Source organism: Hetaerina americana, unplaced genomic scaffold (assembly GCF_022747635.1).
Source record: "Hetaerina americana unplaced genomic scaffold, ioHetAmer1.1.p SCAF_217, whole genome shotgun sequence".
NCBI classification, from domain to species: Eukaryota; Metazoa; Arthropoda; class Insecta; order Odonata; family Calopterygidae; genus Hetaerina; species Hetaerina americana.
In genome coordinates this window covers 236,024-252,316 of record NW_027286783.1, presented here as the reverse complement: position 1 = coordinate 252,316, position 16,293 = coordinate 236,024, and the positions used below count along the sequence as shown (strand labels likewise).

Sequence of the window (16,293 nt, the reverse complement as noted above, 5' to 3'; positions counted from 1 at the left end):
TATATATATATATATATATATATATATATATATATATATATGTGTGTGTGTGTGTGTGTGTGTGTTGTGTGGGGGGGGGGTCGCGGTAGCTCAGGGGTAGAGCGTTGGACTACTGAGGGCCCTCAGTATATATATACGATATGCATGGAGTGTCCTAGGACTGCAGCCAAAGGCAGAGAGAGCATTGGAGGAACGAACGGGAAAGTGTTTTCGGAGAATGAGAAGTGAACTAGGTGGAAGTGTTGACGGGCGGGGGTGGGGCTGAACCGGACAACACGTAATGTAGTTCGGAAGGGCGCGATGGACAGGAGGAAGGGCGCTCCGCTCATTTGGAATTACGGGAGTCACACACGTAATCCGCGGGGCAGGAAAAATCACGCGCACAGTGAGAGCAATCGAAATTACACCAAGTATTGCGGTCGAAGTGATTTTAAATGAAGCAATTCAAGCACCGTCAATGAGGAAAGGATAGTGACCAGATTTAATGTTTATAACTTTGACTGTGTTGCATGAACAATTGGTACGTCCGAGACGAATGTTTTCAAAGCGCAACAGCCTGAGGGAGACAATCCGCACAATCACATCCACTCAATCTCCATGTATGGTTTCCCAGGAAGACCTGGTACCCGAAAAATAACTTCAGCTTGGGTGGAGTTGCAGATGCCCAGAGTGCCTTGTTTTAACTTTTTGAAGCGATGTCTGGGAAAATGAAAACCTTAATTAAAATTCTCAGGAGTCACTTTGTGGAACTTTCAAATCATTTTTGACATAAAATATACTTGTACAGTCCAATTTAATATAAGTATTAACCAACCTAAGTTTAGACAGTTACTCTCCCTGGTAACGACACTTAGTGGTGGAACCTATGGCTGAGTGTATAAAGCGAACGGTAACCACGGCAGTATGAATATAATGGGAAGAGTCAACTCCAGCCGTACACTTATAAATGGGCAAAGGATGGGTGAGGGCAATTAGAGAAAATATATGCAGTAAATCAATAAAAATTATAAAAATAAATAAATAACTGGAAATAAAACCAATAATAAATATAATAAAAAACTAAAAATAATTGAAATAAATAGATACCGCAAACGGTTAGAACAATGAAATGGAAGACTGCAAATAAATCACGTACTATCTAGCTTGGATATACTATACAGCATTGATCCTTGCTAGCCTCAAGCCTTCAATCGGACGTAATAAAATAAAAATTATAATAATAATAAATGAAAATTTATCACGCACCCTCGAGCTTGGATGTACTATGCAGCATTGACCCTTGCTAGTCTCAAGCACTTACATTCAATCAGCGCTTACGAGAGGTTTCCCTCTGCGCCAGTGGCCCGCCAATCACTCACTTGCTTGGGTATGCGAAGACGCCTTAACCCTTGCAAAACTCACTCACAGGCCTACCGTGGAATCTCTTCCGACGTTAGTACTGTGACTCGCACTTCGTGGAAAGGTAAGGGGAGTGCCCAGAAGCTGACCCAGAGTTTCGACTGTAAAGCAGTCCTCTTTAGAGAACGAAAGTTCATTAGAGTACGGCTGGGGTTGACTCTTCCATTATACCTATGGCTGATATAAATTAGGTCGACTGCACAAGTATATCTATGAAAATGTAATCCAGTTGTACATAGCTTATCATAATTATTTCCTTTTACTTACACTCTTATAGCGACCTATTCTCGCGTAATTTCTGCATCTCTCGTTGTAAGCAAATAATCAGGTTGCTCTGTAATAGAAGTCAAACGTAAAAACATCACTTTGTCATCATTTGCTAATTACTAATCTCCCAAAACAGAGCCTTCGGCTAACGACTATTTAAATATCTAAATAATTGCAGGTTTCAACGAAAGCTTTTCTGGCTCAAGAGATAGAGGATCTTATTTATTTCGAACCTTTTGGGTTTCGTTTAAGTTTTAAGAGTTCTTTCCCACAAGTTTTCTTAAATGGGTGATAGCGGAAAAAACCGAGAAAATCAATAAAACAGTGAAGTAACCCGCGGATTGGCATAACGCCCACGATTAAGGATTTGGCCAAAATGTAGCAGAGGTCCTTCTGCTTTTGCAATATACTATAAAACATCAAAAATCTGTTTGGCTCGGAATAAATATTTTTTGAGCTCTCAGCGCCTACCGGAAGATCAATCATACACCGACGGTATCATTCGGGGGACTTAGGGGCGTGCATTCCCGTCGAAACGAAGCACTCAATACCTCTCGCGAAGAAATGGCCTTCCGACAAGCCGCGTCGCACGAGGAAAGTGAACCTACTGATTAGGAAGAATTGACGGGAGGGAGATGCAATCAACCGTCTTCTGTGGAGCGATTCTGGCGAGGGTGAGCCACTTCACAGGAAAAGACTTCAGATTTGAAATGTTTTTTCGACGAGTCCAACAAAAACCAGATTGCGATAATGCTGGTCGTATTATACTAGCTCCGAGCATTTCTTGTTCATTTTGCTGACGACATAGTTAAGAAAAAATCCAAAGGAATTCGTTCAGTAACTAAAAGAATCTGTTGAAATTGATTCGTGGACTAGACTTTCGTGTTCTTTCACTTATTTGGTCCTTCAGGTAAAAATTCCCAAATCGAAAGACAGCCCCCGGGCATTTAAAACTCCCCAGGGCGTTTTAAAGTTGGAGTCTCTATCTCATTTAGGGATGAATACAGTAAGAGCAAAGAACGATTAAAAGAAGCAAAGTTTTCATATTCTTGAGCTCCGAGGTCAACCATCTTCCAGCATTTGCTCAATAGTATCCCTGGTGCACAATGCTCTTCCAATTAGGGTGCATCATCCATGCAAAGTGCTCAACACAAATGCCAACATTCACTCTAATATGAAAATAATCCTGTTTGTGGCTTAGTGTCTAGACACAGCAGGTACTCACCGAGTACTTGCTCTCGTGCTGGCACTACGTCCAGCATCACCCCTGCCATGAAACCAAGGATGAGCAATAAACTAACCTCATTTCCACCGTGTTATCACTGCTGCCATGCCAAAAGTTGTATGGTGGCCCAATTTATCAAAGTATTACATTCAAATCCTAGTCAAGGTGGCTCAGGAAGTCCATGCCCTGTCACAACCCACCATGTTGACTGACTTTCTTTACATGCGTTCGGTCCCTAAGGAACAATGGCTGTGCTGCGAGGTGATTCTTTATATATGGAACCCTGACATGTTATTGATATGCATGCATTGGCTGAGTTGGATCCACTACATATTAAGCCACTAAGTATTCGATGGTGCACGGTTTGCATCTTCCACTCCCAATGGAAGGGAGATGGTGTCATCATATATTTGCTGGGGGCCTTATGCTCATTTATTTCATATGTCAACTTTAACGGTTGCCTTGGGAAGAGCATTTAAAACTGCATTGCTAAGTTAAAAATTAAATCAATGACTTAAGTCATTTATCGCATGTGTTGCAATCCTAGTCATCACTTCAAAAAATTCATTTAAGGACTCTTAGGGTATAATTCTATTTTAATACAGTGAAATATAAAGCACATCATTTTAAGAGATGACTCTAATGTGAGAATTCTCAGAGATTCATGCAATCAGTTAGATTTTCCTAATTTGCTTCCTGAGAATGATATCGAGATCATAAATGCATCTTAGAGCATCACCATCAACTCAAAGTGACTAAAATACATCAGATAACCCCTCTCACAATTCCCAATATAGTGCTTGAGACACTTACCATCACTCCTCTCTCATTAATACTACAAATCAGCCCAGAAAAACTCTTCATCCCACCTTTTAGCAGTTCTTTGGGAATGTTCCCTGCCCCCATTTATATTTACACACATATGTGGGTCGCCGTAGTCCAGGGGGTAGAGCGTTTGACTACTGACCAGATAGCCAGAGTTTGATTCCCACGAAAGACTCCCCAGGCACCCTCAGCTTCACCCAAGCTAGGTGATTTTTCGGGTACCAGATCTTCCTGAGAAACCGTAACTGGCAAGGGAAAGGATCTGGCCCCCCTACCCTGATGTGTGAATTTCCCATGCCATATGGGGATTAGTACTAGGTGAACTCCATCATCACCTAACAAACTGCCCTTAGGGTTGATTACTAGTGCTTATGTTTTTTTTATGGTATACATGTGCATTGGTTTACATGTTTGATTTCTAGAGACACCTCTGGGCAACCTCCTTTCACCCAGGCTTTGTGATTTCTTTGCATACCAGATCACCTTCCAAAACCACAGGGAAAGCAACTGGCCTGCCAAACCTGATTTGTGAATTTCATGATGCATCGTTGGGTATTAGCATTGGGTGAGTTCTACCTTTGCTATCAGACTGGCCTTTGGGTTTAAAATGTTGGCACTGCTACTCCCATGAATTTTAGCTGCCGAAGTAATAGTTCACTCTCCATACACGAAAGCCTTGTCATGAATTGACCTGTGCATTTTGATGCTGTGCTGATAGGAGCAATGATAATTACTCCTGGTAGAATCATCCATGATGGCTAGCAGCTTTCCATCCACGCTTCCTTAGCCTTCTTGCACTCTCATTTAATTTGGTTCAGCAACTTATTACAATAGGTTCCCTCAGTTTTAATTCTTAGATTTTCTACTTGCCTCGGTAAGTTTTCTAATTTAATGCATTTCGATGGAATGGGCAGTGTTAGGAAGACGAGTAAGATAGGGGTGTCCACTATCATCTGTGCCTTTCAACTTATACAAGGAGGAAATGGTTAGAGAGGCATGGGAAGAACTGGACATTGATTTGAACATTGACATTAATTTCATTGGATTATTCATTTCAATTATTTTGGTTTGCAAATGATCAAGACTTAATTTTTCAGTCATTCAAGGAGTTTTCAGCATTGCTGAGTGCATTGGAAATCAGTGGGACAGATATGGGACAAGAGTTAAGGTAAAAAAACCACACAAGATAGTTTTTGAGAAAGAGAAGAGCTATGTTTAGCATTGAAATTTGAGTTCATAAAGGGGATCAGGTGAAACTGTTTACCTTTGTCGGAAATGTTTTGGACCAAAATGGCCCAAATAATAGGGACATGAGGACTGCTTTAGGCAAAGGAACTTTCAATAGGAAAAGAGAATTTATGATAGGGAGGTTGAGTAAGGATCTTAAGAAAAATCTTCTCAAGACTTTGATAAGGAGTGTAGTTATGTACGGTGCAGAAACATATTCATTGAAGCAGGATGATAGGCATAGACTGGAGGCCTTTGAAACGTGGGTTTGAAGAAGGATGGAGGTGAAGTGGGCAGAAAGAAAACAAATGAGGTGGTGCTACGAATGGCGGGGGAGGAGAGAGGATTGTTGGGAGAAATCAAAAGGATACAGTAACAATGGATGCAGAGAGCAATCTGATTTGGCAATGGGATGTTGAACACACTGATAGAGGGGAGAATGTTGGGCAAACGAGGAAAGGCCAGGAATAGGATGGTGATGTAGGTGGAATTAATGGAGAAATAAAGTATTCGGAGATGAAGAGGGACTTTATTACGGGGTACGAGGTTGTGTTTGTTTAGGAAGGACACGGGAACTTTTTGATAGATGTGACCAACCAAAAAAACCTACCTTAACCGGTAGATTACCAGCGATAATAGCATAGAAATGGGTTTAACTCCTATCAATTAAACCTACCTGGGCTATGGAGTTGAAGTTTTAGATATTTTTAATGTGTTCCGCATTATCCATTAATAAGTACACAACCAGCGATGGTGTCGCCAATAGGGCATTGCAAAATATCCCTTCCGTATGGGTAGCATTCAGTATGAATTGGAATGTATCTGTAGGCACGGAAGCGTTATTGTCCAGCTTTCATTTCAAACTAAGTTCATCCACATTGCGTGCCTTAGACTTTATGTTCCCTCCAATCGATATCCTCTTCGACCTCTCGACTCATATGGCGCGTTAAGTTAAGTGACGATCGCAGGGCGAATTGTAAACTTTGGCAGGCTAGTAGAATTAGAATTATTGTAAACATTGTCTTGCGGAGTTCACACGTTACTCTTCGAGTATTTTCATTTGCTTATGCCGATGTCACAGAATATCGAGTATGTACCTTAAGTGGCTAGCAATAGCATTCGTGGTGACTTCTGTGAGATTGTGTTATTTTGTATTTTGTACCAAGAGCATATTTGGCCACTTGCGCTCAATTTTGTCGGAAGTTAATTTTTGGTAGATGTGTATGAAGAGAATTTATTTTTGACAAAGAACTTCAACAGTTTTCAGAAATGAGTTCTATTCGCGAAGACGGGGATACTGATATCTATGGGGATTTGCCCAATTTTCAGTTTGATGATGCATTCAAAAAGGTAACTAACTTCAGCTTAAATTTTGCCTGTTAATTTGACCCGTCAAACTATTTCAAACTTTTGTTATTCATTTTCTGCGACTATTAACTTATATTTTCTCATTCAATATCCATTTATTTCAGCTTGAACAAGATAAAGCATATCTCCAAAACAAAGTGGAAGTTCTTGGCTCAAAGCTGGAGGAGATGAAAAAAGAAAATGAAAAGTTAGCTGCAAAAGTGAGAGCACTCGGGAAAAACATTTCTTGCCTTTACAAGACTGCTCAGCGCGAAATAGAACGCAAAGAGAAAATTATTGCGGACTTGAGAAAAGAGTAAGGAAAAGTTTACTGAATCGAGAATAATTATTTTTTGGCATTTTGACAAGTTTTTCATAATTTCATTTGTGATATTTTTCAGGAGAGATGATTTACTCTTTCGACGTGGATTGCAAGATTCTAAACCCTGTTACACCAAACGACCAAGTCGGAAACAGCTTACTCCAACCAAAAAAGTTAGAAATGGGAGTATAAAACGAATACTTGAGGGCAAGGGTAAACCAGGGGTTGTGAACGAGGGAAGTATAACCCCTTCGCCGGATGAATACGAAAAAATTAGTTCTGTCATTTTGGGGGACGCAGAAAAAACTAAAACTCTGGTTCTTCCCGATGCACCCTTATCAACAGAAGTTTTTGCCTCTGAAGAAGTTAAAAATATAGAATCACAGGATTTAAGCTCGAATAAATCTTCAAAGATTTTAGCATGTGAAAAAAGAATATCAAGCCCGACCTGGACTATCAGAATAGTGGATGAAACTGTAGGAAAGGAACAACAGTCAGCCAATGCAGACCGAATTCCGTTGGCGTCCTTAGTTGAAGCACCAAACACTCAAAGTAATTGCGGAACTGTTGATGAAGAAGACAGAAAGGAACCAGATGCGGCCGACTCAAGCCTTTCTCCATTGGTGGCCTTAGACGAGGGAAAGTCAGCAAGTCCTTCCAGTAATCCAAAACATGTAAGGTTCTTTTGTTATTTATTGTAGTTAGGTTTGTATGTTAAAGCTTAAGCGTGGATCTAATAATGCTTGATGCATTTGATAAAATTATTATCCAATTATAATTTTAGTTTAGAGTTCTTTACCACAGGCTTCTTGTAAAATATTGCACCTATCCACCCAAGCTACATGATTTTTCGGGTACCAGATCTTCCAGGGAAACCATAACCGGCACAGGGAAAGGAACTGGCCCCCCTACCCTGATGCGTGAATTACACATGCCGTCGGGCTTAGTTCCGGGTGAACTCTGCCATCACCTACCAAACCGACCTTTGGGTTGATTACTGTATAATAAATGTGAAACTCCAATAGCCGTAAACAGTTTACCTTTCTAAACAAAGTAAAAATGAAATTAGTTGGCTAGCGCCACAAGTCAAGAAGGAGTAAAAGTTAAAAAGGAAAGGGATAAGAAAGGTGAATACGAATACGCGTATTTCGGCCACAAAGTAGCCCTCTTCAGCGTACTGAAGGGTAATCGTCACTACAACACAAGTCGAAGTGAGAAAGGGTAAGGGCAATCCGAAGAATATATAGTGTAACATGTGGGGGGATGGGTGAAAAAGACAAGAGCCAATAGACAAGGCTGATAGTAGAGGAGTTGGAAAAGATAGGTTATGTAGTGAGGGGGAGGGGGAATTGCTTTTCACTTCTCCCTCCCCCATCTACGTTCGCTTAATGGTCGTGTTAAGCTTCCCTTTCACTTTTCCCCCTTTTTGCAACGGTCATTTCCTTGACCATGTAATTCTCCCTCCCCCTCACTACATAACCTATCGTTTCAAACTCCTCTACCATCAGCCTTGTCTATTGGCACTTGTCTTTTTCACCAACCCCCCCCTCCCCCACATAATTAGTAGTGCTAAGTGCTATACAGCACTAGTGTAGTATGTATAGCACTAGTGCTAAGTGCTATACATTCTCCCCTCAATTACTGACTTCAACATCCCGCTGCTGGTCAATACCCCCTTCAGCCACTTTTCCTGCCTCCATAGGATTGCTCCCAACAAACCCCTCTCTTCGCCCACCATACCAAGTACTTCCTCGTTTGTTTTCTTCTCTGTGAATTTCATCTTCTCCATTCTTCTCCACACCCACATTTCAAAAGCCTCCAGTCTACGCCTTTTCTCCTGCTTCAATGACCACGTTTCCACGCCGTACATAGCTATGCTCTATATCAAAGTTTTTACGAGCCTTTTCTTAACATCCTTGCTCAACGTCCCCGTCATTAACTCCCTCCTCCTTGTGAAAGTCTCTTTGCCTAGCGCAATTTTTCTCCTTACGTCCCTACTACATTGACCGTGTTGGTCCAAACACTACCGAGATACGTAAACTGTTCTACCTGCTCTAGTTTTTACCCTCCTATTTTAAGGTTTAGCTTAGCCTTTTCTTTCTAGAAAATCGCATAACCTTTATTTAATTAATATTGATTCTCATCCCATACCTATCGCACTGAATTTCCAATTCACTCAGCAATGCTTGCAACCCCTTGGCTGACTGACAAACTAAATTTGGTCATAAGCAAACCTAACTGATTCTACGAATTCCCCGCCCACTTTCATTCCTACCTCCAGTTCTTCCCATGCCTCTTTAATCATTTCCTCTGCATACAGGTTGAACAGCAACGGTGATAATGGGCAACCCTGCCTTACACCCCTTCCTAACACTGCCCAACCGGACTCCCCGTTGCCCACTCGCACCTGAGCAGTCTGAGACATGTACAGGTTGCGGATTAGCCTTCTTTCCCTCCAATCTATTCCTATTTTCTTCAATATACTCATTAGTTTTTCCCAATTCACTCTATCAAACGCTTTTTCGAAATCTAAGAAACAGGCAAATACCTTCTGGTTGTATTCTATATTGCTCTCGATTAATAATCTCATTACTGCAATGGCATCATGCGTACTCTCCCCTTCCTAAACCCAAACTGATCATCCCCTAAGTAATCATTTGCCCTTCTCTCTATCCTTTTGTTTATGATCCTAAGAACAACTTAAGCTGCGTGGGATATCAAACTTATTGTCCTGTAGTCCTCACATGATGTAGCCTTTGCCTTTTTCGGAATAGGAACTGAAACTGATCGCAGAAAGTCTTCCCGCCAGATTCCTTCCTTATAGGTTTCTGTGTCAGCTATTACCTTACCCGTGTTATCTCCAACTGTTAGCATAGATCTCCCTTTCTTACTTCCCGATTAAGATTTAACTTTGCTATACAGCGCACCGATTTCACCCTTCCTACGCAGACTTACCATATCCTCGCACTGCAACTTCCACCAAGCTTCTTTTGCTTTATTTGTTGCCTGATTCAATTTATTGTTTAATTCTTTGTACTAATTTTGCCCAACTTTGTATTTACATTCTTCCATTTTCTCCGCTCATCCATCTTTGTAATCATCTCATCCGTGATCCAAGGTTTCCTAGTCCTTTTAGCGTTTACGGTTCCATAAGTGTCTTTTGTGGCTTTCGATAACCCTTTCTTGATACTTTCCCATTTTTCTGCGATAGTACTTAGCTTTTTGCCATCCGCCATGATTTCCTCTACAGCCTGCTGCTACTCCTTCCTTTTCAAACCATTTAATGCTTCTATATTCCATTTTCTAACTCGCCGCCCCTGCCTTATCTTTTTGAAACGGACGCTACATTTCATAACAACGAAATTGTGGTCAGAGTCCACTTTGGCTCCTGGCCCCTGGTCCTGGATATATATATATATTTATATATATTTATTTCTATATTTATATATATATATATGTGTATATATATATATATATATATATATATATATATATATATATATATATATATATATATATATATTATACATATATATATATACATATATATATATATATATATATATTTATACATATATATATATATTTATAAAACCATAAACACAGTAATCAACCCAAAGGTCGGTTTGGTAGGTGATGGCAGAGTTCACCAAGTATTAAGCCCAAAGGCGTGTGAAATTCACACATCATGGAAGGGGGGCCAGTTCCTTTCCCTATGCCGGTTACGGTTTCCCAGGAAGATCTATTTCCCGAAATACACATAGCTTGTGAGGAGCTGTAGGTGCTCAGAGTGCCTTGCCCGGGACTCAAACCTGGGACCCTCGGTTTAGTAGTGCAACGCTCTACCCCCTGGACTACCGTGTCCCACATATATATATATATATATATATATATATATATATATATATATATATATATACACATCTACATCTACATAATACCCCGCAAGCCGCCGCAAGAGCGTGTGGCTGGGGGTGTTAGGTCACCAACCGTAAAAAGGAACAATACCACATGCAAAAATCCCTTCATCCAACACTCATGCAAACACATATACCGCAAAACAACTAAAAAACTGCACCCCAGGATGCAGCACGAAAGCCATCCAATAACACGCAAGCCAGGACACAACAAGCAAGAATGTGAAACACTACTACCACATGAACATGCACCCAAGGAGACTGTAAAAGGCAGGGAATGCGACCCAACGTTGCAGGTAGCAGGAATTTCCCCCCGCAGAGACAGACGAGGGATTGAAAGGGAGACTTAATTATGTATAAATAAAAATATCTTTGAAATGGAATGGTCTTCGGCGAAGCACAAATATATAAAAACACAGATGTAGAATTTTAAACCATAGAGACACAAAGAAAAGACATTCATAATATGTTGTTTTGATGTTTCGAGGGGGATCGAGATGGTGCGGGGGCTAACGTACTGGCTTCCCACCCAGAGGGCGCGGGTTCCAATCCCGGCGGTGTTGAATATTTTTCAGGGGTATCTCGATCCCTACTTGAGGTGTTTTGGGTAGGGCACTTTGGGTGAGTACGCCGTCCGTCGGATGGAACGTTAAACTGCAGACCCCTTGATGCCTTTCGTAAAGAGTAGGCTAATGCCGATGCCGGGTTTCTCTCCACCCTTCATCCTTTCCTGTCCATCCCCTATGGCGCAAATGACCTCAGTTGTCGGTTGCCTCCCCTAAAAACTACTGTTACTTGATGTTTCGACGGCTTGGCCGTCGTCTCCAGAATGGCATTCTTGGGGAAGAGCGGAGAGAACATGTGCTGCGGAGAGGTGAAGGAAGGAGAGGTAAGGGGCGAATAGGAAATGAACAAGGGGTGGGAGGGAATATGTAGGCAGCCATATGATGCGTTCATTGGGCTTGGTTCAGCCCGCGCGGTTTGAATGATTGGGTCACCCAGATATGTGCCATCTCGCAGGTTCTCACCTCTATTATACTAGCAGATTTGGGGAGGGTTTCAATCACCAAAATGGAGAAGAAGTCTTCAAAAGATTGGTTGTGGGAACCAGTGTGAGTAGGGATGGGATGGTTAGGGAATGTCGGAGATTTGGTGGAATGTCGGTGGTTATTCATGCGCAGGGAAAGTGTGGTTGTGCATTCGCCCACGTGGAAGGCAGGGGCAGAAGTTACAGTAGAGGCGATATATAATATTTTTTGAGGTTCAGGTGGCGATGGGTTGGGAGTTGGTATTAAGGGAGGTGGAGGGTCTTAGAAGATGGCAGCATTTGCAGCGTGGACGGTTGCATGGTGTGAATAGGGGCGGGGGAGAGACGGGGATGGTTGCAGTTGGTTTTGTTGACAGGAAGATATCTCGCAAGTTCGACAGGCGTTTAAACAAAACAGAGGGACAATGTCAGAATAAAAGTGATGTGGACTTAGTGTTATTAATAATTGGGAAGAGGTCACGGATTAGATGTTTAATTTTGTGTGTTCCAGGGAAGAAAGTGGTGATAAGATTAAGGCATTAAGATAAGGGCATTTTGGGCCATTTGGTTTGGGGAGGGGATTGTATTGGGTTGACGGTTTGAGGATTTTACTGTTCAGTAGTTTTTCAGGGTACCCACATTTTCTGAGAGAGTCATGTAGCTGGTCCAAGTATTTCTGTTGGGAGGGTTTGTCGTGCAGAGACGGAAGCCACGGACTGAGAGTGAGAATGGGATTGAGCGCTTTGTATGAGGTGGATGGCAGCTATCGAAATGAAGATATGTTTGCTTATTGGTTGGTTTAATGTGGACTGAGATGTAAAATGTATTGTTTTGGAGGTGAATGTCAATATCTAGGAAAGTGATATTCAAGTCGGATATAGAAGAAGTGGAAGATACTGAGGAGGAGTTGAGAGAGGAAATGAAAGAGGATAAAGTTCCGCGTCCTTGGGAACAAAGGAGGAAAATATAATCGATATAGCAGGCCCAGAAGAGTGGTTTGAGGGTTTGTTGTTGCAGAAAGTCATGTTCTAGTTTATCCATAAAAAGGTTGACGTATGCAGGAGCCATACGCGTGCCCATTGCAGTGCCTTTTATTTGCAAATATATTTTGTCGTTGAATTGAAAAGCATTTTTGGTAAGAATGATTTGGCTCAATTCAATGAGGAAATCTGTGGATGGGGTGTGTGGTGTGGATCGTAGGGAGAGGTAATGTTTCAGGGCTTCTAAGCCTTCTTTGTGGGGAATGGAGGTGTACAGAGATGTGACGTCTATCGTGGCCATGAGAATGGTTGTGTTGTGCGGAATTGGGATTGAGTGTAGACGTTCCAGAAAGTGGTGCGAATCTTTGATGTAAGAAGGGAGTGAAGTGGCTATTGGTTAAAGGCGGTGGTCTATTAATTCGGAGATTCATTCAGTGGGTGAGTTGATGCTGGAGACAATAGGGCCACCAGGGTCATTGGTTTTTTGGATTTTGGGTAGCAAATAGAAATGGGGGGTCTTAGGATTAGGTGGCGAAAGAATGGATATATCTGTGGGAGAGAGAGGTCCCTTCTTTGAGACCAAAATTGGATAGAAAAGAGAGAATATTCTTTGATATGAAGGGTTTGGATCTTGGGGTAGTTTAATTGGCGAAATGCCTCAGTCTCATAGTCTTCTTTGTTTAGCATGACAATGGATGACCCTTTGTCTGCCGTCATGATTATTATATCTTTGTTTGATGCTAAACGGCTGAGAGCTTGTCTCTCAGATGGGGAATGGTTATCTGGTGGCTTAAGGGAATCTATGAATTTTTTATCAGAAATCTTTGTCAGAAGGATTTCAATTGGGTGGTTTGATTGGAGTGGTTTGGGTTTGTTTTCTGAGGCTGGACGGAATCAGGTAAGTTCTGAGTTAATGGTGGAAGAGTTCGAAGGGAAAGGCTGGGATTTCCAATGAGCATGCCAGCGTAAATTCTGGCATAAGTTATATATATATATAAAAGTTATATGTATGTATATGTGTATATATATATATATACACACACACACACACACACACATTTATTTTTTCACATCCATGAAACTTTCTTTCAAGAGTAACAATTTATTTAAAAATAATAAACCTTGCTTTCTGATATATTACGTTAAGCATGTCTTAAGAAAAGAAATATGTTTAATTCTCCTTTATTCCTCAACATAATATTTTGATGTAGCAAATAGGTAGGGTGTCCAATATAAGTGCTCTTTAAGTATCTGAAATTCTTTGGCAGATTTCATTGAAAAAAGATTTTAATCTTTACAGACTGAAGCAACTACACCTATTAAGGATAAAATATCAGTTCACATGTCAAGTGAGGACTGTGGATTTGGAAGACGCAGGGTCAGAAGGGTTATTAAACCCTCATTGTCTCCGGCCACTCCAGTAAATGCTGCACAAGAAGAGCGAGGAATTAAGAGGTCACTGGAGGAAACACCAAATGATGGGCTATCAAGCTGGAAGAAACCGCAGTTGTTGGCAGTTGAAGTGATGCAAGCAGACCCTCGTGCTCCGAAGCGCAGGTGCATGGATGGGTCCCTGCCCGCAGGAAATCTCCATGGCAACCCGAGTGGGAAGGGCGAGGATGCTTCTTCCACAAACGATGACGCAATCAATGGAATTGATTCATCCTGCCGTGAAGATTCAGGTGACCTCATGGTGATCAGTTATGGTATCGCCAAGAGCAAAGAGATCAACGGAGTTGATTCTCTATGTAATCGCAGGACCAGAGACAGTGCAAGAGAGAAAAGAGAAATATGTGATAATTTAAATGATGAAGGCAGAAATTACCAGACGTATGAGAGGATGGTTAATGATGTGTTGAAAAATTATGGCTCTTCATTTGGTTTATCTACTTTTCATAGCAACAGTGATAACATTGCAAGTGGTTCTGTTCCTGAATGTGTGGTTGAGAGTCATGCAAGTGCTGTGAACAAATCTAAAGTATTTGCTCCAAGGTGCAGTGGTTCAGCTGAGAATTGCATGGTGGACCAGGTGGAAGAAAATGTGCAGTGTGAAAGTGCATTGCCTCATTCATCCCCCACCCCTTCGTGTGCCAGTGACCATGGCAGAAGTTCAAGGCATTCACCTTTTGATGGTCGCATGATGACGGACGAAGAGCGGAGCAGCCGTCGTTCGTGGGATCGAGAGCGTGTTAGCCGACCATTTATTCAGGAGATACGCTCTGGGGATGGTGCAAGGAAGGGTGACCACGGTAAATCTTGTCCCCGCGTAGAGAAAGTCATCCAAGAAGGGGAGAGAGAGCATTCAGGGAGGAGAGGGGAGGTAATGAGATGGGACTGTGGGAAGCTCCACGTACCCTCGGAGAGGAATGGAGAGCATGAAAGGGGGATTGACAGGAGCAGAGCTTACCACAGGGAATGGAATGGGGATTATGCCAGAGATAGGGGAAGGAGCAGGGATTGGGACAGGGCGAGGAGCAGGGATCGGGACAGGGGGAGGAGCAGGGATCGCGATGGGAGGAGGAGCAGGGATCGTGGCGGGAGGAGGAGGAGCAGGGATAAGAGTAATAATGAAAAAGAAAGGAGCAGAGATCAAGGAAGAGACAGGGATAGATTAGGGGACCCTGATAGAGGAAGGAAATATGAAAGAAGAGAGTCTGATCGGATTAGAAGGCTCAATGGAGGCAGGGATTCCTCCCTGGGGAGGGACCCTGACAGAGTTGAAGACCATGATCAAAGTCGGGATTCTGAGAGAGGGAGGGAGACGAGTCGAGGAAGCAAAGATTCTGACAGGAGCAGAGAGAGTGTTAGGAGTCAGGATGGCAGGAGACTGAACAGTTGCAGGAGCCGGGAAGGCAGTCCTCGGAAGGATGGAGTGAAGGAGTCGTGCCAAAATAAATGTGAAAGGAGGCCCTGTGCTAGCAGATTTGATCTGAGAGAAAAGTTGAGTGAGAATAGTTCCACCCACACCCCTGAAAGAGGAGATGGCAAGGCGTGGAGTGGATACAAGGACTGGGACAGGCCAACAAGTGAAGATGATGGAAGGAATGTGAGGTGGTGTGCAAGAAGGCAAAGCACTGAGGACACAGATAGAATTAGGTCGCCAAAACAAAGCGGCAATCAGAGGGAATGCTGTCCACTCCCCGAGTGGGACTAAGGGGGGGAGTTATCCAGCATTGGTCTAATGTGCCTGAGGAACAGCTACTTTCTTAATTCAGTCGGACAAAAGTCTTATATTTAATATTGCAATTCTTGTAAATATGTGTAAATAAATTGTCACTGTGATGAAAAATTGCTGAGGAATTTCCATGTTTTCATTTTAATACTGTGGTTACAATTACAGATTAATAATTACTCTTGGGAGTTATTTCTCTTGTTTTTTAAAATGCCTTGTGAGTTCACAAGTTTTGCTTTTGTGTTCTAAGTTGTGTTCATAGAAAGTGATTATAGAAAATATATTTTCTGTACCATTTGTGTAATGTATCATTTAAGAAAGTTTTTCGCAGGTAAAGGTAGAATGTTTGATTCACCTTCACAACATATGGAAGAGAAGTTTCACTCATTATCCTTAAGAAAACTGACTCTGAGTAATATGAATGAAATGTATGGTAGTTGTTTGATAGGTTTTAAAGTATTATTCCATTGTGTTGGAGATCTTACCTTAGTCATTTTGGCAAAAGAATCTTAGCAGTGGTATTCTGTGCCTTCTGAAGTAGAAGGGGAGGGAGGCTTCCTATAATCAGGGTAAAGCGAAATCGTTC

General features: G+C 41.9%; 1 protein-coding gene across 1 annotated transcript; it reads left to right on the top strand.

Annotated features, from left to right (window-relative positions):
- Nucleotides 1-5,931: 5,931 nt before the first annotated feature.
- On the top strand, nt 5,932-15,944 carry LOC139689265 (uncharacterized protein DDB_G0284459-like). Its single transcript, XM_071586310.1, has 5 exons — nt 5,932-6,031; nt 6,203-6,292; nt 6,415-6,605; nt 6,691-7,285; nt 13,836-15,944. Exons 2-5 carry the CDS (start codon nt 6,212-6,214, stop codon nt 15,687-15,689), a joined length of 2,721 nt encoding a protein of 906 aa, XP_071442411.1. The 5' UTR covers nt 5,932-6,031; nt 6,203-6,211; the 3' UTR covers nt 15,690-15,944.
- The last annotated feature ends 349 nt before the right edge of the window (nt 15,945-16,293 follow it).

Excerpts from the sequence above, each read along its gene's own strand:
- LOC139689265 (XM_071586310.1), top strand. The coding sequence starts at position 6,212 with ATGAGTTCTATTCGCGAAGACGGGGATACTGATATCTATGGGGATTTG. Across the intron at positions 6,293-6,414 it reads TTGATGATGCATTCAAAAAG|CTTGAACAAGATAAAGCATA; the intron begins GTAACTAACTTC and ends CATTTATTTCAG. Across the intron at positions 6,606-6,690 it reads ATTGCGGACTTGAGAAAAGA|GAGAGATGATTTACTCTTTC; the intron begins GTAAGGAAAAGT and ends GATATTTTTCAG.